At 35.6% G+C, this 27,960-nt stretch overlaps 1 protein-coding gene across 1 annotated transcript in view; it reads left to right on the forward strand.

Moving 5' to 3' along the window:
• Homer1 (homer scaffolding protein 1) overlaps window positions 1-27,960 on the forward strand; it is a 130,267-nt gene that overhangs the window by 41,065 nt on the left and 61,242 nt on the right. Inside the window, exons 2-5 of the mRNA XM_005386011.1 lie at window positions 4,757-4,913; window positions 10,312-10,443; window positions 11,730-11,822; window positions 18,515-18,654. Coding sequence (XP_005386068.1) covers window positions 4,757-4,913; window positions 10,312-10,443; window positions 11,730-11,822; window positions 18,515-18,654 — 522 coding nt within the window. The remainder of the gene's footprint in view (window positions 1-4,756; window positions 4,914-10,311; window positions 10,444-11,729; window positions 11,823-18,514; window positions 18,655-27,960) is intronic.

Genomic DNA, 27,960 nt, shown 5'->3' on the forward strand with positions numbered 1-27,960 from the left:
ATTATGCATGCCATCCAGTTTCTTTGAGAAGATACTAAACTTAGTGCTTGGACACTTGCGACAGTCAGTTTCAAATATATTTCTGGTCTAAAAGAATAAGCCTTTTAGGATTTCAGGTATACCTTCTCTAATGCTTTCTTTTACAGCTTCTCTTCAGTAAAATCTATTGACACTCGTAGTGTTGAAATGTGTCTTAGACTGGTCAAAAGTTCTGGTGAGTCCCCAAACTTCTCACCCCAGCCTGGTTTTCCGGCTATGAACAGATGTTTTTAGGTTCTTCGCACATAGTTCTACATGCAGACTCTGTGGGTCTGTACCTGAGTTCCTTCCTGCTCTCCCTTGCATTCCCCTACATCTCAGCTTATACTCTTGTTTTCCATCCTGGCTGATGGTACTACCATCTTTTCAGTCACGCAATGTATCAACCCAGGAGACTCGGATTTCTCTTTCATCTCTGACATCAGGATTCCTCAGCCTTGGCACTATGATGCTTGGGGCTGCATAGTTCTTTGCCATGGAGAGCAACCCAGTGATTTGTAGAGATTTAGCTACCCTGACCTGTACGACCACATGCCAGTAGTGTTCCTTAAGTTATGACAACTACAATGTCTCTAGACATTAAAATGTTCCATGAGGGACAGATTTTACCCCAGTTTAAGACAACTGCTCAAGATCCAGTTGTTACTTAAACCTTACTAATATTATGTCTTCATACCTTTAATCTTGTCAAATATCTTCCATCCCTAGCCTCCCATTTTTATTCTTTTTTAATACCTGTAATTCTTTAGTGAGGCTCTGACTAACCTCCCTGTGCCCAGTGTTGTTCCCATCCAACCCTCTTCTTTTGGTGCAACCACATTTACCTTTCCATGGTAAAAAGCAGAATTGTTTCTTGTTTATAATTTCAGTTGCTTCCATTGAAGACCTTCATGAGCTGGTTTCTCTATTTCTTGATTTTGCTTCATTAATCAAAGGCACTCACATTTTAACTGATGTTCTTATTACACACAATGGTGTGCTATGCCCTCTTCCCACTGTGCCGTAATATGTTTTGAATTCTCCGTAGGCATCAGGCGTTAGTTTCTCTACCATAGTCATTAGTCACTTCTTTTCAGACACTGTATCACAGTGAAGAGCATATTATTGTTACCATATTTGCCTTCCACTGTAGTGAACTTTTCTTTTTCCTTTTTTTTTTTGAGACAGGTTCTCGCTGTGTAGTTCAAGCTGGCCTTGAACTCAGTGTGTAGCCCTCAAACTCGCAGCATTCCTCCTGCTGCAGCCTCCTCCTGAGTGCTGGGATTGATACAGAATAATATATAGGACCTCCAAATGATACAGGGGAAATATATTATAACTCCCAACCTGTTAGATATCAGATATTGCCGAGCTCATGTTCCCCAAAACTGAAGAATGAACTCTAAGGAACAACAGAGGTTACGAGTAAGAAATATTTATCAAGGGGGAGAGAGACAGCTCCCGGAAGACAGGAGGGGTCACAAATGGGTTGCCAGTGAGCCCACTTCTCATTATAGTTCATAAATTTTATAGAGCAAAGTCATGAGATGGGTACAACATGAGTCAAAACCATGATCAAACAATAAGGTTACAAGCGTAGCCACGTAGGTTGATCCATTGGGGAAGCAAGTCATGGAACAAAAGAACTTTTCAGGAAAGGTTGAGTCCCAGGGTCTTGGTCACCCACTGAGGTCATTGATGTCTAGCTAGACTTTATTGGACCAGGTGTTATCACTTACCCTTTGGGGAGGCATGTAGGCCTGGTCATTCTGTCTTTATCTTGAGGCCTGGCCTGCAGCAGATAGGCCTCCAGCCACAGTTGTAATAAGTTTTCATCTTTGCATTGACTCTTGAGGGCCCAGTCCTATCTACCTATAATATTTCTACCTAACCTAGCTATCTATAATAGAATTAAAAGGCATGCACTACTATACCTGGCTTAAGTTGCACTTTTCAAGGACAGGGACCCATCTGCATTCTATTTGTCCATCCATTCATCCATCCAGTGTTGGGGATTGAACCCAGGATCTGCATGGTGGGCAGTTGCTCTGCAGCTGACCAGCTACATACATCGCCAGCCCTCATCCTGGTTCTTTTCATGTGATAGATATAATCAAAAGTTTGAATCATTTACTAGTATGCCCTGTCAAATACAGTGGCATTCTCATTACTTCAGGGAATTCTGTTCTCTGTATCAGTAGTGAAAGCTATCTCTGTAGTCTTTATCATCTAGACTTCGATAAGTCAGCTTTTGACCACAGAAATCTTGAATTATAATGTTCTTTGAGAAACCAGTTAGCAGATAATTGAAGAAAGTTGTGCATTTAGTTGATAGTCTTGTGTCATTTGCATATATTAGCTAGTGAAAAGATTTGTATTCTTAAAGGAATTAAAATAATGAGGATTAAATTGGGTGAGTTAATATATGGAGAATCTCCATTATTCAAAGTATTTCCATTGAATAAAGATTTGTTAATTGGTTACAGAAAGCTTGTGAAAGCAATATTATTTTAATGATTATTCTTTTAGAAAATGTTTATTAGAACACATTCGTATACTCATGAGGCTGCACTATTTAGTTTACCCCCCATCAAATGAAAATGAAAAAAATACAAAGTCAGTAAAGAATAGTGTTTCACCTCCCTTCTTCATCTGCCTCAGTGGAGCTGTGTGTGATTAGGTTTACCTGAGTTGGAACTAGCCCGGTAGTCTAGTCAACAATACTTGTATGTAGAACTTTAATTGAAAGGTGAAAAAGAAAAATAGGGACTGTAGTGTGTCTGGAAGCATCAAATTACAGAAGCAGCCTCACTGCAAGTCAGAGACTGAGAAAGGGAAAAGAGGAAATGAGTGGGATCTCCCAGGTCTGAATTCTTCACTTTAGCACAGTGCGTGCTCACTTGTTTGTTAACTAAATCCATACATAATAGTGCTTAAGCAAGAAGAGATGACTTCTTGGTCCATGTTTTAGGATAAAGCACAAAATTTATCACTTCCTTTAAAAAGAAATTCTTTAAAAGGAAAAGTTGTATTGGAAGTTTTAAAAAAAAAACTGGGCAAGATCCAGGTTACTTGTAGGAAGGCACTACTCTTCCATACCACCACTCTAAGGACTAACAGACTTGTGCAGCTAGCCCATTGTTACTAACCTGATGAGTTGTTTTGTGAGGGACCCAGATTGCCTTGACTATTTTCCTAATTTCTCTCCTTTCCTCTTTTTAAATTTACTATTTTAAAATATTTTATTTTTTTCTTTTTTGTCTTTTTGGGACAGTGTTTCACTGTGCAGTTCAGGCTGGCCTTGAACTCACTTTGTAGCCCAGGCTGGTCTTGAACTCAGAGCAATCCTCCTGCCTCAGCCTTCCCAGTGCTGGGATAAATTCTTTAAAAGTAAAAATTTTGAATTTATTTAATTATAAACATTAAATGTTACAAATTACAATTCCTTTTAGGATTTTGAGCTGCTGCAGAAAAGAGCAGTATATAGTAAAAAGAGAGACAAAGTGATACGGGGGGGATGCCAACAAAGTGAGAAATGCTGTTTCCAAAACTTTATTTAGAACTTGACAAATTTTACATTATGAAGCTTCTGTTATATAGAGATAATTCATGCTTGTTTTTCATACTGTAATAAATTTTATAACAGTATATTGAATGTTTTTGCATTGTTTTGGCTCTCTACAATGAGTTTTTAAACCTCACATCTTTAAGGCCCCACTTAATCTAAAAAAAATTGTGGTTTTTGAGCAACTTTGTTTTCCATATATTTTTCTGGATAGTATGTGCATGTAAAATACATTGCATGTAAACTTTCCAAGTAGATTATCTATTACCAAGATAATGTGGTTAGTGGTAAAAGCTGTTAACCATGTGATGGTCAAATACAAGATACTTGCATCTTAACAGAATGTAGACCTTTCTTATTAGTCATAGTAGTTCTGACTGTAAGGTTCCAGGAACCTTGAATTACCAAATAGTGAACCATTTCTCCTCGGGTAACTACGGTGTCCTTTTTCAACAAAGCCCTGGGCATAGCACTCTAGTCAGCCCACTCGTGCATTAGTGTTGTTTCACTGCTTAAAGACCTTATGTCCATACACCTTGCTGTGCTGCTACTGAGCCAGTGCCAACAGCACTGTAACTTGTGCCTAAATGAACGTTATCTAGCACGTATCTTTTCCAGAAGGCATGTCAGAGACTTCTTACACGTGGGAACATACAGCATGTAGGAATACTTCATCACAGCGTTTTAAACCCATTTTAAACAGCAAAAGCACTATCAATAAGACAAAAATGCAAAGAAAGCATGGTGTGAAACAGACTGAGAAAAGGACACTTGTTTATATATTATGAATGCTAAAACAGGAAACCAGAGTGTCACCTTGTTCACCTTCAGATGGAAATGTGCCTATTAGCAGTTCATGGTTTTTCACTGCTCTTTAGATATCTATGGAAGACTTAAGACAGTGCCACAGATATTTAATTTGGGGGTTACAGATAAATTTTAGGGAGTAGGTGAATTCGTATATACAGAATATGTAAATAACCAGAATGGATTCTAATAGTTTTAAAGAAACTTATCATTGACTACTTAGAATATTCACAATTAAAAGAAAGTTTCTCTTATTGGGGGTGTGTGGGAGTTGGTGGCTAAGCGTCATCTGTACAGTTTCGTGTTCTCATCCAGGGGAGTAAAACTGGCTGCTTTCACTGTGTCACTTTCTTTTCTGCCCTGCAGGGAACAACCTATCTTCAGCACTCGAGCTCATGTCTTCCAGATTGACCCAAACACAAAGAAGAACTGGGTACCCACCAGCAAGCATGCAGTTACTGTGTCTTATTTTTATGACAGCACAAGAAATGTGTATAGGATAATCAGTTTAGATGGCTCAAAGGTAAATTATATTTACTTTAAATAATATTGCTATTTAATTTTATTCACTATTTAGTTTTATTCATATTTCTATTATATTTTTTGGTGTTTTTTGAGACAAGATCTCACTGTAGTTCAGGCTGACCTTGAACTCATATCATTATTCTGCCTCAGCCTCCCAAGTGCTGAGATTATAGATGTGCACCACCACGTTCAGCTTATTTGAAAATTTTGTAAGAAAGAAAACTGATCATTAGGGTAACAGCAGTTTTTGTTCATTAAATTGCTTGGACTAACCACTTTCTTATATTGAGTTATATGCTGAAATATTCTATTGGTCAGGCAGTGTGCTAGCTAGTAGCAATATAGCAGTGAACAGAATAGACATGATGTAGCGTGCCAGAACCTAGAATTTTTCTCACTTCCATATTAGTCAGTTTTTTCATTGTGTAATGAAATACCTGACACAGGATGCTCATGAAGAAAGAGGTGTGTTTACTTGCCGTATTAGAGGCTGAATGTGCGTGGCACCAATTTAGAAAGGCAGGGTGGCAGCACATGGAGTGACTGGGAGCAGACAGCTGAGGACTGGACTCATTTTCCCAATAAGGAACCTTTCTCAAGCACTGACTACCTGAGAACTGCCTTCCCAGATCACACCCTAAAGACCTGCGGCCCCTCCACTCTGCCCACCTTGGAAGGTTCCACGCTGCCTCCTTCCAGTTCCACGACCTTTGGGGGAAGCGGTTAATCATGGCCATGCCATAGCAACTTCTGAGGATGAGTATGCAGTTCAGAAACTGAAGTCCTAGGAAGCCTGTCAGTATCATACTGAGAGGAATGTGAGGACCCAAACCCTGAGGTTTTATTTTTAGCAGAGGCAGGTGGCATAAGCCTTAAGAGCAAGGCCTGCCTGCCTGGGTTTAGTTTGCAGTGCCACCACCAGTTACCGAAAATTTTGACTTGGAGTGGATGACTCTTCTGAGCCACCTTGTTCTAAGTACTGGTAATTATTAGAAGACTTCTCCCTGTAAAGCCCTTGGATAGTGCCTGGTAGGTAGGATACCCTTCAGAAGGAGAAAAATGCCCTCCTCCAGCATTACCAAAGACAGAACCCAGAGCCTCACCTATGCTGAGCGACCTCTGTCCCACCAGTAGTGAAACTAGTAGTGAAAAATCCATTTTATCATCAATAAACTTCATACAACTGATTTAAATAAAGAAATTTCAAGCATCAGATCCTGGATAGTGTAAAACAATGAGCTTCCCATTTTTCTCCTTCAAGCTTTCTTGAAGCCCTGTGACTGTTCTAAGCCCTTCACCCCGGATTTTAGCAGTTCAGTATAAAAGAGTAGAATCTAGAGCTAAGCTGTCACCTTTGGGCCTGGGATATAGCTCAGCGGCACAGCACCTGCCTGGCAAGTCCTGAGTTCGATTCCTAGAACCAAAAATAAAACGAAAAAACAAAAGTAAACTGTCACATTTGACTTTTTCTCTCTTGTATTGCTAGCCGTGTGATTATAAGGTATTAATTTCTGTGTACCTGAGTTTTCTCATCTGTAGAAGGGAAGTAATAAAAAGACTTACATTATTACACCATAGCATTGTTGTGAAAAGTAATAAAGTTTAGCAGAAGTACAAAGGTGATACTAGTCACTGTATAAACACTTGCCATTATTAGTAGTATTAATATTAGATTAGTAACTATATACTACCTTATGGCCTTTTAGGAGTAAAAGGTAATTTAATGATAAGCTTTTAGTCTGATGTTTTGGTGTGTTCGTTTCTTAGCTTTTTAATTAGATTATGACCTCCAAGACTATTTGTACATTGTGTCTTATACATAAGAAACTAACCTATATTCACTGAAAAATTGATGCTCTTCATATTTTACTTAGGGGACTTACGAAATAGTTCTGTCAAGCATTATTTAGTTGAAGAATAATTTTGTAACTTACTTCCTGAAAGCAATAGATACTATCTCAGGCTTTATTTTTTTAATTAAGTTTATTGGTATATTTTAGATATACATAATGATCATATTCATCATAGGGAATTTGTACCTGTATATGATATATTTTGATTTCTCTTTTTTCCCAATACCCTCTCCTCCCTTCAAGCCCTCTTCCCCTCCCTATTTACAAAGCTTTGTTTCCTTTTTTTCTTTCTTTAAATCTTCTTTTATCTTTTTTTTTAATCTCAGGCTTTAGAATGTTGGATTTTTTTTTTTTCCTTCACTTGAACCTTTAATTTCTGTGATCTATTTTGTCTCTTGGCCCAAATTCCAGGTGAAATGCAGTTTTATGAGATAAAAGGTTAAATGACACACAGAAGTAAAGGTAACTGAAGTAGTCCCATGTCCAAGAAAGGAAGCTATGTGGAAATGATTAAATAGAGTTCAGCTGCTAACTAACCTTCCCCAGATTAAGATACTTCATTTTCAGAAAGAGAAATTTGGTGATTAAATAATCTTCATGTGAATTATTACTTTTGGCAATTCATTTTAGAACATATTAGAATGTATACTGTTTCAACCAAATCTGTTTTCTGTAGTATAGTTGTATTTTTTATGAAATTTTCATTTTCTGGGTACTTTTCTAAACTACCACACTTCCTTTTTTTTTCCTTAAGGAAGAAAGGTTTATTTGGCTCACAGTTTATAGAGGTTTCAGTCCATAGCTGGCTCCAAGGCAGGGTGGCTTGGCAGAGGGGCATTGCAGAGGAGAAACAGTCCATGGCACACAGCAAGCCGATAAGCAGTGACCATCCTTCTGTCCTTTATGTCCTATCCAGGCTACCCACCCTTCCGCAGGTAGCACTCACACCCATGGTGGGTATCCTTGATCCTAGCATCAAACCATCAATCAATCCCACCATCATGTTCTTAATCCCCGCATCACACACCCTAGATCCAGCTGTCTCTGAAAGGCTCTGCCTGTGACCATGAGGCTTTGGGAAGATATCTAGGTATAAGCCCTAACAGTGTCTAAAAGAAATACCACAGAATAAAATGGATTGCCATTAATCCTCCTCACAATACTCTCCCCCATTTCAAACATACTTATCCCATCATTCTTGTCACTTTTTGAAGCAGATCTGGAGTCCAAGTTCATGAGTATCTTCAGTTGTGACTGTAGCACTTAACAGGAGTAGTTGCTTTGTGGTAAGCAGGAGCAGGCAGTGCCTATCCTGTGTATGCATCATTTGCTTTAAGGTTTTCTGATCGTGCTGCTGAGGTACTGGTATAGCCAAGGGCCAGGAATGGGGCACTTCATGATCTGTGATGACACAGTGTTTTTACCTTTTTCCCTTGAAAATAGAACTCCAGGATTGAGAGACATACTTATTTTAAAGCCCTAAAATTTTTCTTTTAAAGGTTTCATAGTAGCCTTCTACCAAAGAATCTAAGAATAAACATTTTAAATGTGGGATTTTTTTTTTTCTTGAATCACTAAAGAACAAGTAAGATAGAGGGATAGGAAAGGTTCAAAGTAGAGATTATGTGAACTGTTTAACAAAGCAGAAAGACACTCATTTGAAGTAGTTAATTCAGTGCTGTCTGAGACCAGCAGCACATTGTCCTGCTTTCTTAGATGCCTGTAAAACGTGTTGCCACACTACATTTTGAGAGTTATTAGGATCTCTTGTAAAAATGCTGTATTTACTTGAAGATACTACTCAGGTTGCAGACTGAAGACCATGATACCTTTAAGCAGTGCTGGGTAGTCTTTATTGGCTAGCCTCCTACCCTATCACATCATGGTCTTAGGGGCTTAATTCCTTGCCCTGCTGAAATTGTCAGCTCTTTATTTACTGGTGTGTCGGTGTATAGTCGGTTTCTGTTTGGGGTGACAGGTCCCGAGAATGAGGTGCCCTCAGATGAAAAGAAAAACCAGAGAGAGATAGTTACGGGATCAGGGGGCTTGCAGCCTCTCGGATTGAAGCCTCAATTACCATCCTCCTTAGCCTATTGGAATAAAAACAAAAAGCAGCAACAGGATTGGCGAGCACAATACAACTTAATTATCACAGGAATGAGACTTGACTTAGTTAGCCATGGTGTTATCATTCCTTTGGGCATATCTCAGCAAAGCATCTAGTGTTATCCCAGCAGCTTTCCACAGGGACACAGGTCCTGCTATCATTTCCTTTTACACAAATGCTTTTGCTAGACTTCCTCCAGAATCAAACAGTCATATGACTTGGTCAGCCCCAAGTCCCAAATAGGTAATACATTGAAAGATAAACTAAAGAATGTCCTTCTCCACACTGGTTCATTGGCTGACTGTTCTTACAATAAAGTCCACAATTACATTGCCTCTCTTAAATTTCTAGAGTTGTGCTTGGCATTTTAATAGGTACTCAGTCAAAAAATGTTGAATAAAATGAATGGTCCCTTGCCATTTGTGAATAAATTTTTTCTGTTTACTCTTTTATTTGATAATAGCCCTACAAATTAGTGGTTAGCCACATTTTACACATCTGAAATGATATGCTGAGGAAGCCTTTTTGAATTGAAGGGTATGGAAGCTATATAAGAATGAGTTACAACTTCTCAGTGAGAATGTGGGCTCTCATATAACAATAAATAATGCATCTACTTATCTCTGAGAGAAAGAAAGGGACCAGTTTCTGTTTTATTGTCTTCTTTAGTAAGGCAGTTGACCATGTTGTAACTTTATCCATAGCTGCATAACTCTAACATTTTACATTAATCATGTTGTTCATTTGGTAAACAAATTTAGCTTTGTTCTAAAAATACTTGATTTCCACTCCATATTTAATAGTTTGCCAGATAGCAGCTTATGGATTAAATAATATGTATCCTTTTATTATTATGGAACCATATTGTAGAGGGCCTAACCAAATAAAAATAATTCTCTATTTTTCTAGTACTGGCAGATATCATGAGTTAATGTTATAATAGTTGAAATTTATCATGATTACTGAAATTAATATTTAATAATGTTGCTAAAATACCAGTTTTTTAAGAAATTGAATGATAAAGATTCTTTGGAGAGTCAGACCCAACTTTTAAATATCTAAACACGATTGAGGCCAAGGTCTATTTGTTTCCGGTGAGTATCATCCAAAATTAATAAATAGTGATCATAAATTCTCAAAAGGAAGAATCTGACCACATTAAAAACTGAAAATTTTTTGGATTCTAGGAATATTTGTTCTGAGTATAAGATCCTGAAATTTTTGATGAAGAGAATACCATTTTACTTATAGTTTTATTAGAAATTGTTACCTCCACATTGTCACTTAAAAGGCTAGAAACTATTTTTACCACTATCTGTATATTTAACATTTTGACTTACTAGTGATCCTAAACTTTTGTGTGACTACATGGTTCTTTATTTAAATACCTGTTTGTCCATTTTTTACTGGTTGCTCATACTTCCTTTCTTTTTTAGGCAATAATAAATAGCACTATCACCCCAAACATGACATTCACTAAAACATCTCAGAAGTTTGGCCAGTGGGCTGATAGCCGGGCAAACACTGTTTATGGACTGGGATTCTCCTCTGAACATCATCTTTCAAAAGTAAGTTAAATCGTAAGGTCTGAGTGAAAATCTTCATCTTCCATTCATAGGTCTTAAACCTATAACAGCAAGTGAAGAGTATAAAGTAGTGGAGGAATTTGTTTAATATTCTCAGAACAACTGAGACCTTAGAGCAAAGAGCAAGCTTTCATTGATCCTCCTGTCGCTTAGAAAATGTACTGTACACATTAAAGCACTCACTGTCGAGTGAGAAGGACTTGTGTGGTTAATACTTGTATGACAGGAGTTAAACAGTGGGGATTATCACTTCAGAAGGGATTTTGTCCAGAGATTCACACTTTCCGTTGGAAATCATCTGCAAGATAGGCAAGTACCAACCTCTTCTAAATTGTGGAATCTGAAGGTGATAGTAGTAAAGATTTAAGCTTTTTGATATGATACCAGGGACATATAAATTGTTACAAATTTTTTTCTTGCAGCACTAGAGATAATCCCAGGGCTTTTACTCTAAGCTGTATCACCAGCTCTTTTCTTACTATTTTGAGAGGATCTTGCTAAGTCCCTAAGTCGCCCAGGCTGGGCTTGACCTTGCTGTATCTTCTTAACTCAGCTTCTCAGAGAGCTAGGCTGTCACAGGCATGTGCCACCATGCCCAGCACACATTTTTGTATTTAGAGAAAAGTGAGTGTAGAGTACTCCGAACTTTCTGATGGAATAGTGAGTGAGATCAAATGGACATCATGAAGAATTCTTGGGTAATACTAACCAATCTAATGACTGGTCAGAGAGGCCAGTAAAATGTGGCACATTAGCAGGCTAAATATTGAAAATAAAACAGTTGTCCTGCCATAAGTGAAAGCCATGGACTCCTTGTTCATACCAGCAGTACCCTGAGTTCTGATGGGCATTACACTGAAAAAGTATAGAAAGAGAGAAAAACGATGATCAAGATGATTATTACTCACTTTGCTGTTCATATTTTATACCCATTTTTCTCAGATAAACAAAACGTACTGTGCCTCTCTTTGCTGATTCCACTTCCACCTTGGTCTTAGTAAATTATTTCTGAACAACCAGGGAGGTATATAAATAGCTTCCTGACATCTAATTCTTACTTTGCTGTACAGTGATGTTTTGAATGAGACTCGTAGTACTTGATAGACAACAGATGTTTGGTGTCACGCTTCTTTTTCTGTCATTTTCGTGTTATAAACTATTGTTGCTCTGGAGGTTATGCCAGTTACTCAAAAATCAAATCAAGCCAAGGTAAAGGTGGGCACTGTGACTGCTTATTTGATTAACATATATAGTCCTTATCCATTCAGTTTGCAGAAAAGTTTCAGGAATTTAAAGAAGCTGCTCGTCTAGCAAAGGAGAAATCACAGGAGAAGATGGAACTTACCAGTACACCTTCACAGGTAAGTATTTCACTCCTGTTTTTTTGTAAGGCTTGTTTATTTCAGATGGTATCCTTTACACCAGAGTTAGTTAAATTTGGGGAAATAACAGCAAATTAATTTCCAGTTGAACAGAGCAGTATTTTCTTTAGTTAACCTCTCTTGGTAGAGAAAGATGTCAGTGTCTACAAGAATATTTTTTAAAATTCAGTTTAGTATTTCAATACTCATTTAGTATTTAATGTACATAACAGTTTAAAAGCAAAAGTACACAAAGATCACAGATTGGTCTGTGTTTGTGTTTCCTATTTTTCTAGGTGATGGTCAGGCAATTCAGCCACAAGAGAGGCTTAGGAAAACAAAAGATGTTAGTATATTCACAGGTCCTAGAGACTGGGCGTGGCTTGCCATGCAGAGCCACGTGGGACATTTCAGGGAAGGTCAGGAAGCAAAAGCAAGAGCAAAGGAAAAGTCATGGTAGAGCCTTTGTTGGGATTTCTACTGGAAAGGGGCAGTGAAGGCAGTCTTGGGTTGGCTGCTTTGAACAATTTCAGCTCGGGGTGATTAAGGCAGAGGGGTATTGTCTCTGCAGTATACGGGCCAGACAGGAAGTACGGTTGTGGGCTGGCTAGTTGGATTTCAGAGGTATGCTCTGCACGGGGTTCTGGGTATCTGTAAGAATTGGAGCTAGTGTGGTGGCACATGCCTATAATCCCAGCACTGAGGAGGCTGAGGCAGGAGGATCTCCATGAGTTCGAGGTTACCCTGGGCTACATAGAGAATTCAAGGCCACCCTAAACTGCATAGTGAAACCCTGTCTCAAAAAAAAAAGAAACAAAGAATTGGACACTCTGAGGAGAGTGGTAGTATTTCCCTGAGCAGAAGGTGTTCTTAAAATGTCAAAACATAAAATGCAGAAAAAAAATTCTAAAATATAAATATATGTCTTGTTCTACATGATGTTACATAAGTTAAAACATCTTTATGCTCAGAACTGAAGCACAAAGTTTATCAATTTTATTAAAGTATCAATCATATTTCCTTTAATAAATAATCTGTCCATCAGAATTTTTCTTTTTTTAAATAAAGCTCAGTTAATAGTTACATTTCAATAATTTTATAAAGATTTTAATATATGATTCATATGGAATGCTAATGACTCAGCTTTTTAATAGTAGGTTTTCCTAACCTTAATTTTTAAGTTTATTCTTAAGAGTAGGGTCCAGCTTTGTTTTGTACACTCCATAGTAATCGCTTCTAACTAGTACTCTATAACTTTTATAGAAAGTCATGCTGCAGGGGCTGGGGATTTAGCTCAGCGGCAAAGCGCCTGCCTGGCAAGCGCAAGGTCGTGAGTTCGGTTCCTGGTACCGGAGAAAAACCAAAAAACAAAACAAAACAAAAAGAAAGTCATGCTGCAAATGTTTCTCTGGAATAATGTCAGCAGTGGCAGATGTATGTGTAACATTCTTGAAGTAAATAAGAACTGCCTTGGAATTTACCAAATAGCCAAATGGTTGAATAGTTTAGAAAATTACTTGTTTTTCAAGTCCCTCCCTACCCATGGCATCCAACTGTACTTGGTAAAATACAAAAAAAGAGTTGATTTTTTAGTAGAAAAGGATAACTATTTAAGTCTAAAGATACATTTTGTGACAGACTGAAGGTTTACTCTGAAGTTAAGCCAAAACTCCATTACGGCTCTGCACTTGCAGTGACCTAGAGTGAGATGAGTGATCATTTTGGAACCTCTCTTGAATCTGCATTCTGAGTGCTCCGATAGTGTCCTGATCTGAAGCACAGAAGCCCATTTATAATTAACTACATTTTGGAAGTACTGATTCCTCAGGTGACTTTATTATTATAAGAAGATGGGACAAACAGCACACTCAATAAAAGTGTACTCAGAGGATTTCAACAAACTTGTAATGGATTTAAGCTTTGTCGTTATTCTTAGTTGCTATTTCTCTGATCATAATTTAAATTTTTGTTTCATTAGTTGTGAACTATTACAGGTTGCTAAGATTCTTGCTCCAGTTTGGTGGAAGGAATGTCGTTATGCCTTTGTTTTCATCAAAAAAATATGTAGCAAAGATGGTTAAATTTGTCTTTTGACACAGGGTCTCACTGTGTAGTTGAGACTGGCCTTGAACTTACAGTGTTCCTCCTTCCTCAGCCTCTGGAGTTCTAGGATTACAGACATGGCACCACACCCAGCTAAGGTGGTTATGTTTGGAAATTATTGTGAAAAATAAAGATCTTAAATTCATCAGCATTTGAAAATCAAAATATATGGACCTTAATTTATCTTTTCAAATATTTGAAGTCTTAATGTCAATTTAGTGTACAGAAGCCAGAGAAAATAGTAAGGAAAGATATTTATTTCTTTCACTTCATCGTCCCCTCTGTGTGACAAATTAATGTCTCTATTTCCTTTGAATTGTATGGCCTTTGACAACTTCTCTCCTACTCATAATACCCTACTTTAATTCAATCTGCTGAATTAATGCTCTGCCTGGAAAAATAGATTTATTCAGGAATTCAGCAATAGAGGATCAACAGACTAGTAGATAATTGTTTAAGTGGAATAATTGCTAATAGTAGACACCCATAGTTTTTGTTTTTATTTAAGGAAGGTGTAACACATGAGTTTTTGAGCTGAGAACATAGCTCAGTGCTACACTACTTTGTCTACCATGCTCAAGGTCCTGTGTTCTATTCCCAGTATCCCAATCCAGTGGCTTTATGTGGGGCTGGTTAATGTGTTTTCAAATCACATAAATTTAGACATAAATCCTGTGATCATGAGAAAGTTGTTAACCTAAGTGTGTAACGTGAGTATTGTTTATTTTATAGAATTGTTAAGAGGCATGAGTATGACAATGTCAGTGTCAGGTCATGGTTAATAACAGGGGCTCTAATCCTTGGTAGTTTTATGAATTTAGGTAAGTTACTATTTTTTTCAACTGTAAAACTGGAAGAACAGTATGTTCTAGGAGGAAAAGGGGGATGAGAAAAGTAACGGTATGTTCTTACCAGGTTATTGTGAGAATTCATTGAGGATTAGAGAATGTTTAATATATAGTAAATGCTCAATAAATGTTGACAACTGTTGGTGATGTGGTTTTAATGGTGAAGATAATGTTATACAGCCTTAAAATAGTATATGGCACATAATAGTTATTTAGAAAAATACAGATGCCTTAGTTGCATGCATCCTGCATCAGCTTTCCCTGAAGACTTGCCCAAATACAAGTTGTTAAATTTCACCTCAAGAATTTCTTCTTTTTTTTTTATTTTTTTGAAACAAGGTCTCTCTGTGTCTCTATGAAGTTCAGGCTAGCTTTGAACTCGCTTTATAGCCCAGGCTGGCCTCAAATTCATGGTGATGCCCCTGCCTCAGCCTCCCAAGTGCTGGGATTACAGACCTACACCACTATCCCTGGCCAGAATTTCTTATTTTATAGGCCTGAAAGGGCCTATAAATACTTGCATGTCTAACAACTTTTTAGGTGATACTGATACTGCTGGCTTCTGATGAAAGGAGTCTGGCATTTGGAGCACAATTAGCTGCTCATTTTAAAGTAGGCTTATGATGGAGAGAGTTAACTCAGGGTGAGCCTGACAAAGTAGCACAACAGCTGAGGGTCGAGAGATACCAGTAAGTCTTCTTGAGGTTGAAGAGTAGGCAGAGGGGTGTGGATGGATTGGGAGGACCGGAGCTTGTGCAGCACAGACTCTTATCTGTTGGAACCAAAGCTAGTAGTTGATATGTTCATCAAAAAAGTCAATGTGACAGGTTTTTTTTATGATTTCTTACTTTAAAATGTATAATTAAAAGTCAATAATGTGTTTATTCACCAATACTGTATGAAGCCTTTGAATACAATCTGTTGACTGGAATTGCCCCTTCCCTTTTTTTATGTAAACTATATTGATAGTTACTTGTCTGCAATTTCCAGGGTTTTTTTTTCTTTTATGGAGACCCTTAGTACTTGCAAGGAAATGTGACTGTGATATTATTAGATTTTTATGTCATTTTCTGGTATAGTAACATGATATTATATATTAATACATACTGTATTATGTGAGCTTATTTCAACGTGGGTACTAAGTATAAAAGCTATAATTGGTTGGGTCTTCTTAGAGAGTGAGACACGCACATATATGTGTGTGTATCTGAAAGATGTTATTTAATAATTTTTCCAGAGCATTTACTCTAAAAATGGCTAACTGTAAGATTCTTCCTAAAGGGAAATTATCCTTTTTTCCCTCAGAAATTTGTAATCCAATAAATATACCCCCAAGTTTTTTATTTTAATGTTCAATTATAAAGTTGTTTGTTTTATAAAAGGAATAGGGTGGCTTTAAAAAAATAACCAAAATTGAATGTTTAGAAAATACACAAAATTTAGACTGAAAAAGACAAAACTAGAGATTTAAGAATATGTTAAATAAAAAACAAATTTCACAGTACTATTTTTAGCATATCTAAAACTTCTGGAATTTTTTTTTGGTTGTGTGGTAGGAGAAAAGTGTCTTTTTCTTTTATGCTTTTATGTACTATCAAAACTTTTTCTTGTCTTCATGAGCAAATATGATGTTTTTAAAAACATGCTTAGGGTAGACTTTTTGTTATTTTTAACGATCTAATATAATATTTCTTTAATTGAAGCTAGCTGATATTTAAGTTTCCTGATGAAAAGCTTGCAGCACTGAGATAACTGGAACTGCAGCAGTGTTTAATCCTCCTTCTCCTTTCTTTTACTGCCTAACCGCTCTCTCAGTGTCTACTTCCCCCTCTCATTGTACCTCCTGAAGTGACGGGTGTCTACTCTATAAAGTAGGAAGAACCAATTATCAAACTGCTGCCCATCTTCTCTATTTTTGATCCTAACCTACTTTTCAAAATTCCTAAATTAATCCTTGGCTTCTAACTGTGCTTATGCTGTTTGATTTTAACAAGATAATTTGTTTCTGTTATCTTTACTGAATCAAATCTTGCCCAACTTTTCAGCAGATTGGACAGTCAACCTTGATTAATTTGATTTGGCCTGTCTTGTACAAACATAGGCCTCATTTATTAATATGAAAGTTGTTAATCTCATGATTTTTGTTCTTTGGGGTTTTTTTTTTAACTGGCTGCTTAAATCTTTTCTCGCTAACTAAGGTGGTCCATGACTGACCAAATAGTAACATTTTTAGTTACTGTTCCCAAATTCCCATTAGTAGAATTTGATTTTGTTCTAAAACAATTTTATGTTGCCATATTATACTGTAGATTTTATTCATGCTTTGGCTATCGGTGGAAATGAAGAAGTTTCAGGAAAAAGATTTAGTAAGCATGAAATTAAAGGTCAAAATAGATGTTCCATTGACAACTGAAAATAATTAATTGAGGCTAGGTGGGGTGGCACAGGCCCATAGTCCCATCACTTGGGAGGCTGAGGCAGGAGGATCACTGTGAGTTCGAGGCCAGCCTGGAGTACAAAGTGAGTTTAAGGCCAGCCTAACCTGCACAGTGAAGCCCTGTCTCAAAAAGACAAAAAAAAAGAAAATGATTAATTGATAATTTGGAATTAAGAAAGCATACTTTTGATATTTGATAGCTTATATAATTTATAGCAATATGGTACTACTAGTTAAGCTATTTAAGTATGAAATAAAGTACATAAATATGAAATAAAATACATATAGTGGTATAAAATCAAAAGTCCCAAAAAAGAAATTCTCACACATTAATATTTTAGTATTTCTTTCTAGCACTTCATATACAACATTTTAAATGTAAAGTACATGTTATAACCTGGATACTGTTTTATATTTTCATATCTCTTGTGATTATAAGCATTTTCCTATTTCACTAATAGTCATCATATTTTACTTGAAGAATAAGAATTTCATTGGAATTTTCTCTCGTTGACAAATTATGTCCATTCTTACCCACTCTGTTAGAAATTTTCGTTTTTTCTTCTAGCAGAGGTATTTCTGTTGTGAGTCTTTGCCCAGGGGTCCTGGGAGGTCTGCCACATTGCCTGTTAGCATTCTGTTGCCAGCACCTCCACTGGCCAGCAGTGTATCAGATGACTCTCGTTCTGCTTCCTACTGCCAGCTTCAGACAGTCTGATGATGGCAGACAGAAGAATAAGTATCAGCTTGAGTTCATACTAAATTTCATTTATTGTCCATAGGGTAAATTCGTTGTGGTAGGAAAATATTATTTCAACTAAAAATAAGAGGAAATTTTCTGAGAAAACAGTTCCTTTAGGAGTAACAGACACAAGCTGAAATGTACTAGTGTCATTATATATGCTGTGTTAATAGAGTTATTTTGGGTTTTTTTCTGAATAGCTCTTTATGAATTGAAAAATAAGACAGATAAAAAAATTTATAAACTTACACTAATCCAGAGATTTTTCAGCTTTTTAAAGCTACATATCTAGAATGTGTTTTTTGTCCATTTCTAAATTGTATTATATTTGGGTGAGTTTTCCTGTGAGTTGTTTGGCTTCAAAAACTTGTTTCTTGTTGAGTGTGTAGACATGTCTCAGCTTCTTGAGAAACTGAGACGGAAGTAAGTCTCTGACTCACATGTCAGTGGAAATTTGGTTCATATGAAAGGCTGCTGCAGAGTCAGTTTTAGTCCTAAAATTATATTGTATGCTTGAACTAAAGTGTAACTATTTTCTTCTTCCCCACCCCTTTTTTGCAAGGAGTCAGCAGGCGGAGATCTTCAGTCCCCTTTAACACCAGAAAGTATCAATGGGACAGATGATGAGAGAACACCTGATGTGACCCAGAACTCAGAGCCAAGGGCTGAGCCAACTCAGAACGCATTGCCATTTTCACATAGGTACAGATTCGGTTCCACAATCATGATTAAGTAAGATATATAAATAAAGTTTATTTGTTTTCAGATACTCTCAAAGTCACACCCTTTGAATGAAAATTCCAGGTCAGAGTTCTCTTATTAATTTGGATATTGCTACATTGATGGACTGGAACAGACATTTCCTTTATTTGTGTGGAAGGAATATGAAATATTGAGCTAATTACAGAGAAATTGTTTTTCAGTGAAACAAAATATTATAAATCCCTTCTACCTGTTTGGTTTTTGTTTGTTTGTTTTGGTTTGGGGGGGAGGTTGGTTCTTTTTTTTTAACATAGGCTCTTAAGAGCTCCTTGGGTTAAACTGGTTTCTGTTTTCCTATGTGTTCTTAAAGAGTAGAAGTTGTGTTTTTTTAGAAAATTGATTTTCTAATCTAAAATTATTACTGTAGCGTTAGGGTGATCTTACCATGTGATTTCACAGAAGGAAGCAGTTAGTAGAGAATTAACCAGCACAAGCTGGTTAATGTTAATGGCAGATTTATTTTTGTGTGCCAATGGGAAGTAAAGCCTAACTTACTTCTGAGTTTAAGAAAAAATTTGGTAGTCTTCAGGGATAGTTTGTCTTAAATATGTTATAAACGAGTTACAATAATTATTGGCCATACTGTGGTATTTAGGATGTAAAAGGCCTATTGTAGTATTGCAAATGTAAAAAAAAATACCTAGAAAGTCTTAAAGTTAATTTTTATTCTTCGAATGCTTTTCACTAAATAGTGTTAATTAAAATAAAGAAAAGTTTTGTTTTATTGTACATTTTTCTGGCAGGCCACTTTTTAAAAATCATATTCCCTACAATTGTGGAGTAAGATATTTCAAGTTCTCTTTCTCATGAGAATTTCTACTTTGGTTTAAATTTGTGGAATACTAGGGGCACAGAATTAAACATATTAGAGATCAATACTGAGAGGGTTGTGATCAGACTGAGAAAGTAGAAAAATTAGATAAAGGTGTTTGGAATGAACAAGAAAAACCTATTTGACTGCAAAGGTATTCTAATTCGTTGGTTATAACGCTAATAATTTTGAGTAAAATAATTAAACTTATTTTTGAATTATAACAGATTTCATGCTAACCACAAAATTTCTAGTTCTTCTGACATGAAGACTATGTTCACATGATTTGTTAAACCATTTTTCAAAGGCTAATTCTTTTGTAATTTTACAAAAGATTATATTCTTTACTTACAAATAATGATGTAATTAGTATGCAATTTTCAAAGTATTTACATTGAAAGAAGGAAAAATTTCCTTCTCATTAAATTATATTTAATAAATCTATTTAATAAATAGACATAACAACACTGAACATAATTATACTTGATTTCTTTAGCACCGAAGTTGAACCTTCTGCATTGAATACTGTGACATTTAGAAATAAAAACTTTCTAATTTAACATCAAAGAAGACATTTCTGATTTACTTTCTACACCTAAAATTCTCTATAAATGTTTATTGTTTTGTTGGTCATTAGTATTTGGCATTACTTAACCTCGGATTGGTCTTCATTTAACTGATTTCTCTGTTTATAGCAGTTTAATAGGAAATGCCTTGCTTGAAGTTATAGTTTCTTTGAGTATTGTAATTTATAGATTAGCCATGCAAATATTTGACAGAGTTCTGAATATAAAGCTTAGCAGGTTAATTTAAGCTTTTAGTTATGTTAGAGATACTATGTACTGTTTGCATTTTTCTTATTTTAAGAATACTTAAAGCAAGGTGTAGTGGCACATGCCTGTAATCCCAACAGTGGGAAGGCTCAAGCAGAAGGGTTGTTGTGAGTTTGAGGCCAGCCCGGGCTACATAGTGAGTTCAAAGCCAGACCAAACTATGAGCCCTGTCTCAAAAAAAAAAAAAAAAAAAAGAACTATAAAATTTTAGATTTATTCTCTGAACTTGTTTTGACTTTATATTAATCAGTAGTCATCTAGTTACTGGGGTTGTAGCTCAGTGGTAGAGTGCTTGACTAGCATGCTCAGTGCCTTAGATTCCATCCCAGCACCACAAAAGAGAGTAGAGACTGATTCAGTAATATGTACTGGATTATGCTGTAAAATGTTGAAATTTGAAAGCATGTGCCTTTGGAACATGTGAAGATTAAATCCCAGAATCTGGGTGAATTGTCCTAGGTCACATAGCTCATTAGCAGCAACTTGGGATCAGCCTCTCAGCTGTTTTCAACCTAGTACGTGCTGTCAGCTAGTAGTATATTTCAGTCAAATACCCAGCACAGGCACACTGTGAGTCAGGAAGTCTATAAATGTACCTATCCCAGGAGACCTATGTACAAATAAGCATTGTTTCATGAGTTATATTAAAATTAATTTTATTTAAATTTGAAACTCTCAAGTGTTTAAATTGGATATACTGTTCTTTTTTTTTCCATAGCAAAGGAAGAGAACTAAAAGTTTATGTTCTTAAAGAGTTAGCTGGGCGGCATGGTGGTGCACACCTGTAATCCTAGCATTCCCAGCACTCAGGAAGCTGAGGCAGGAGGATAGCCACAAGTTCACGACCACCCTGGGCTACATAGTGAGCTCAAGGCCAGCCTGAATTACATAGCGAGTCCTTGTCTCAAAAAAAAAAAAAAGAGAGAGAGACTGTTAGTCTCTTTCCTCAGTGCTTGTTTTAACAAAAAAGAGTACTTGGCCCCATGAGTAGTGGGGCCAAGGATATAGCTCAGTAGCACAGTGCCTGCCTGACAAGCACAAGGTCTTGAGTTCGATCCCTGGTACCAAAAAAAAAAAAAAAGAATGAGTAGCAAAGTTTTGCCAGTATTTGTTTGCTCTGGTTGATTCCATTTTGCTGCTCCATAAGGAGCAAAATCACAAGAATGTCTGTACTTAATAAATACTGGGAGCATCAGGAACAGTGAGGTAGTCAGTCAAGTTCATTATGAAGTGGTTGCAGTTATAGCTACTTCCACTCTTCTTAAAATTCAGAGAATTCTTTCCTCTTATTAATTCATTAGTTAATAAACGATTTTTTATTTAGCCCTAAAAATTTTAGTAATATAGTTTATTCTTCACTCTGTAAGTTTTGTTTATTTTCAAAATCTATTACATAATTTTGAAGATATAAGCAAGATTTATAACTTTTTTATAACATCTTATTATTAAATTTTTCAAATATATACACACCAGGATACTATAACAGGCTCCCATGAACATATCACACAACTGTAACAGTTACTAAAAAATGACCTGTATTACATCATCTCTACCCTACCACTGTTTTATTTTAAGGCAAAATCCCAGTCATATTTCACCCACAAATACTTTTAAAAAATTAATTTTGAGGTTTTAAAAAAACTTATACTGAGCTGTTAAACAACTTTTTATATTATGTCTAATTCAATGGCATTGTAGATTACCTTGAATCATTTACTACTTACTGTCTGATATTTTTTATTATCCTGCTGAACTAAATTTTAAAAGTATGAACTGCTCAATACTTTTTAGTCAAGTACTATAATAGTGTTTTATGTCTGTCATAAACTATGCAAAACTACTCTTATTGAATAAGTTTCAATGAATTAATGAATTATGTACTTTTTGTTTATTAGAGATTTTAGACAGAAATATAGGACATACTCAAGGGTGGCATGCAGGTGCTCATAGAAATGAGGCACCATGTTACTTCTTTTTTTTTTTTTTTTTTTTGGTTTTTCTCTGGTACCGGGAACTGAACTCACGACCTTGAGCTTGCCAGGCAGGCGCTTTTGCCGATGAGCTAAATCCCCAGCCCCCTACCAAGTTACTTCTTTAAATGCTTTAAATGTTTAGGAATGTGTGAAATGGGGAGATCATGAGGAATTAAATATTTACTAATTTCTATGGAGAACTGTTAATATATTTTAAATTTCCATTTCTTTCTTTAATAATTATTTTTAACCTAAATGATAATACCCTTTAAGGATTGAATTGATACCCACTGACCACAGATGTCTTAAGGCAGCCTTTGAGCTGATAGTCTTAACTAGCTGTGAAGTAGATACCAATACTAGCCGGTACATATGGTGCAGGGATTTCCTCTCTCCTTCCACAAAACAATTGTTTGCTTTAGAGTGTCAGTTGGGTCAAGTTCTAGAACATACTTACTTCTCACAAATAATAAATAATAGATTTTTTAAAAGATTTAAGCCTGCATAACATTCTCTTGGAAATAGTCCAGTGTTTTGTAATGTAATACTGAAATCTAAAAGTTTTCATTTTGTTCATTACAGTGTTATGATTCTCAAATATGCAGTACAATACTGATAAATAACTGCTATCACATTTTGAGAACAGATATGTGTAAACTACCAGGTTATGAAGTTATTTTTGTACTGATAAATTTTGATAGCAATTTGATTACTGTAATGGAAAATGCACTCTTTTAAAACACTGAACATGTTTAGATTTTTCTAATGTTTACATTATGTAATCTCATGGTACTGCTAGCCTTATAAATTTTAGAGATACTGCATGTATCTTCTATAGGAGATTTTTTTCTGCCACTTAATGTGTTTATGTGTTTTCAACAGGTACTCATTAAAGGAAGTATGCACAAATTTTACTTCTTTAGTATATTAATATTGCTTTAAATGACAATAATTATACTTTCACAAAACATTATAATATATGGGTAGGCTCACTCAATTTGTATTATCAAAATTTTATTATCAAAGTTTTGGAAAGCCCCTATGTACTTTAGAAAGCTGACGAGGGATTTTTCTACACTTCAAAAACTAAATTTCACTGGAAATTTTAAATACAATTTTAATTAAAAATCCAAAATATGTAAAATACTTATTTTTAAAAACTGAATTAAAATATACAATAAGTACCCTGAATTAAATACAGTTTGTACCTATTTGAAGATGACACAAATAGGAAAAAAATGAATAATAGCTCTTTAAGCGCTAAAGTACTACACTTTACACTGTTGTATTTGTCTGTCTCTTCCATGGGTAGGAAACAAAACTTAGAAGATTGTAGTTGTGAAGTAAAGTGAAAGTAATTTCTGTGACTAACTTTTGTTTGGATAAAACTTTGTGTATAAAATTGGGAATTGATTTCACAAGATGTTATCATTAGTATAATTGCAAGAGAAAAACTGACCTGTAGAATTTTTCTTAAGCATTATAGTCCTAATTGGCTTAAATATCATTGTGCTACCATCAAACCTCAAAATTTAGGTTTTTCAAAATTAACTGAAGGCAAAGACAGTTTTTGAGTCTTACAATTTAGAGATTTTGGAATTTTCTTTACCATAATTGTGAATTGTGTTTTATAAGAAATGGTATAGGCATGTATAATTAACATATGATCTTATACCTGTGTATATAATACATACCTTTATTTTTTTCTAAAGTCTTTAAAAGATTTTGAAGGAAATGTTAAAGTTTGGTAATGCATTTTTTCAGGCATTATTTTTTGATACACATTTTTTACAAAAAGAAAAATACATACTCTTTTTCACATGAGAAAGATACTACTAAGCACCTCTAGTGGGAATTATTCCACTACATCTCTTCCTTACCATTATTATTCATTGGAAGAATGTTTATCCATCTCCAAGTAACTATCGGCTTCCATTTTTAAGTTGACTAGCTGGAATTAGAGGTGTGGTCAATTGCCAGCAGTGAGACTTAAGTGTAGATCAGTTGTGATCTTTTCTAGTAGAGGGATTTTAAAAATTCCTGTCTTGTCTTTTTGTTCATAGCAGACCACGGTGGGGATTCCATTGGAAGCAGATGTGTGATATAGACACTTCTGCCCGAGGATATAAAGAAAAATGCTTTTCCTTTGAACTGGGCTTATCCATCTTTCCTCTTAGCAGAGGTGTGAACATAGCCTGATACGAGGCAAGCGGCATAAGTGTCACGTGTGTGATATTTAGGCCTGTGGTAAAGTGGACTTATGCAATGTTCATCTAAAGATACTAAAGTTTTTGAAAAATGAGACCAGAGCAATTGAGACTAGATGACCTATCTGGTTTCCATTCTAGACCTTACCAAGAAATGTTTATAAAGCTTGGAGCCACGTTGTTCTTTTTGGGGATAATACATTGAACTCACATTTCATGTGAGAATAAGCTGACAGTTCACTGTAGCTGGAGCATGACTTCAGTGGCTGCAAGTAGTCATGCTCCAGCTACTACCTTACTTACACTGTGTATAAAATATATAGATACGACTATACCACTGAACTAAATGTCCGCCATGCTTTTATTTGTATCAGTTTGCTGGTTTCCATTTATAGTTCAGGTTGGTCGTACATCCACTGTTGATCAGGTCATTAATTTTTATGACTGTGCCCTCAGTTGAAGTCTAACAGTTGGTATCAGAACTTCAGAAATAGAGAGTACCTTGGTTATTATGTAATCAGCCACTTCATTTTACAGATACAAGAGAAAATCCAGAGAATAGTGTTGTTCAATAACATTATTTGCTACTGGCTACATTAGAGTAACCTGCAGAAGCACTGATCAGTAGACTGTATCGTGTTTGATGCAGCTCTTTCTCTACTAAACTTAAAGAAAGTTTGTGTTCTGTATCACTTCAGATACTTATCATTCCTGATTTTTGTTTCATTTTGTTTTTTTGGTACCAGGAGTTGAACTCAAGACCTTGCACCTGCCAGGGAGGTGCTTGTGCCACTGAGCTATCTCCCTAGCCCGTGTCATCCTGATTTTTGTCACGGTTCATATTTGCTACTGCTTGTTAAACTTCTCTGCTAGATTTTTAGCTTCTGAACTGAGTCTTATTACTTGCCTTTCTTGGTATCCCATATAGTTTGTAGCCATTTTAGATATGTTATAGATAATGAACACATTTTTAAGCAAATAAATGCATATGCTTTTATGTATATGCTCAGTTAATACTGAGATGCCAGGGGCAAATAAATTATTGCAATTTGAAAGTTAGCATCAAAAATATATCACATATTGGGTAATACTAACAGTAAAACCTTGGTTTGGGAGCATAGGTCATTCTGGAAATACGCTTGTAATCCAAAGCTTTTATATATCAAAATGAATTTCCCCAAAAGAAATAATGGAAACTCAGATTATTTGTCCTACAACCCCAAAATATTCGTATAAAAAACAATCACAATACTATAATAAAATACAAAATATAAAGAAAAATAAAGCTGTACTTACCTTTGAAAATCTTTATGCCTGGTGTGAGAGAGACAAGAGAGGAAGGTTATTGTATAGGATGACCTTCACTATCACTAACAGAATCACTGCTACCTGTTGGCTCAGTGGAATCTTTTTCTTCTTGTACATCTTTAACAAGGAACCTATCCAACGACACTCGTTCTACCACCTTTTGAGTATGTTGCAGAAAAGTGACATTGCATTGTCAAACAGATTCTTCATTCACACTGCTACAGCCTTGTTGGAGTGGTGCTTTTCTGCAAAATTTTGCAGTTTCCATTTTACACATCTCCCGAATCTCATTTGCAGTGAGAGATTCCTCTACCTTCTCCCCCTCTTTCTCTGCAGATGAGATTTCCTCCATAACTTTGTGCTGTTGGGAAACAATTTGCCCACAATGCCACAGGAAGAGGTAGGGGGAGTCACTGGTTCAGCTGTGATCATGTGACATTTGGCAGCAGCTACTATTCATATTGCAGGACATTGCTCATCTATCAAATTAAAATTTATTAGAAATGTGGAATACTAGCAGAACAAGTTACTTGAAAGCCAAGGTTTTACTCTATACTAGTTTGAAGAAGAACCAGTTTAAAAGGAGGATCCAGTTATTTATATTGCATTTACCTTTTTTTCTTAAGACGGGATTTTGTTTTGTAGTTCAAGCTGGCCTTGAACTCACTATGTAGTAGAAGTGACAAAAGTATAGATGTGGTTGGAGCACATAAAACTCTTCTGATCGAGTACAAATCTTTTACTTCCTTTGTTAAATTTATTTGCATTTTACTTTTTGATACTTTTATAAGTGGAATTATTCTCTTAATTTCATTATTTGCTCACTGTTAGTATTTAGAAATACAATTGTCTTTTTGTAGTGATCTTGCATCCTACAAACTCATTAACTGATTCATTAGTTTTAATAGTTTTTTAAATGAACTCCCTAGGATTTTCTCTCTACAAAATTAAGTTACCTACAAATAGATATATTTTTACTTCTTTCCTTTCCAGTCTGGGTGTCTTTTGCTTTTTATTGACTAATTTTTATGGCTACAACCTCCAATAGAAAAATGACAAACACAGCCATCTTTGTCTTATTTTTAGTCTTATAGAAAAAATATCTAGCCTCTCACTGTTAAGTATGTTATACACTTTTCGTAGATCCTTTTTATCTGGATGAGCAAGTTTCTTGTATTATTGTTTCTTTAGTATTTTACCATTAAAGTTTATGGCTGTTCGTTAGTGATGTCCTCTTTACGCCTCTCCCTGCAACACACCTGGTAGCTTTAGGACTTCATTATGCATTGGCACATTTAGCAGTATGCTTGCCTAGGTTTAATTCTGAAAAGATAATTAATCAGTTATTTTAAAGAAAAGGGGAACTGGACTGAAAGAATTTTTATTAAAATGTCTCCATTTTAAAAGAACTTTCTGTGTAAAAAACTTGAAGCTTTCATGGCTTCTAGCTTTTTGTCTCTCCAACTATGTGAAGTCACTTTTACAGAGTGGTGTGCGCATAGAGTGCGTTTTCTGTCTGGTATTTTAAAGAGGCATTTTTTTAAAACTAGGGTTTTGGGGGTTTTGTTTTTGTTTTTGCAGTACTGGGACTTGAACCTTAGGCCTTCATACTGAGCTATATCTGTAGGTTCTTTTTTCTTTTATGTTTTGAGACAGTGTCCAACGACTACAAAACATGTTTTCATTAAACAACAAAAAGTATATATACTAAAAGTTGACCACTTTGAATAACTCATTTCTATTGTAACTATCAGTCTAGGAAAAGATTCTTCTTTTTTTTTTTTTTTTTAATTGCACTATGGGAATGCCAGTCATGATTATTTTAAGTGATCAATTATGTGATCAGTACCTATTTACGTCAGTAGTATCCTACTAATTTTGTCATGAATGGGTTGTGTTTCTGAATGCAAGTAGTTGAAAATATTCAACTATTTGTGCAATAACCTTCAAGAAATGATAAGGATGCTGTAATCATGTCATAAGACATTTTAAAGGCCACAGTCACTAAATAAATTGATCCAATTTTTTAAAAATTTCATTACTGAGGGCACCAAAAGAGTTTTTGATTAATTTTGAACATTAAAAGTTCTCCATGACCCTTAGTATGAATTTTT

Source organism: Chinchilla lanigera, unplaced genomic scaffold (assembly GCF_000276665.1).
Source record: "Chinchilla lanigera isolate Chin_1 unplaced genomic scaffold, ChiLan1.0 scaffold00024, whole genome shotgun sequence".
NCBI classification, from domain to species: Eukaryota; Metazoa; Chordata; class Mammalia; order Rodentia; family Chinchillidae; genus Chinchilla; species Chinchilla lanigera.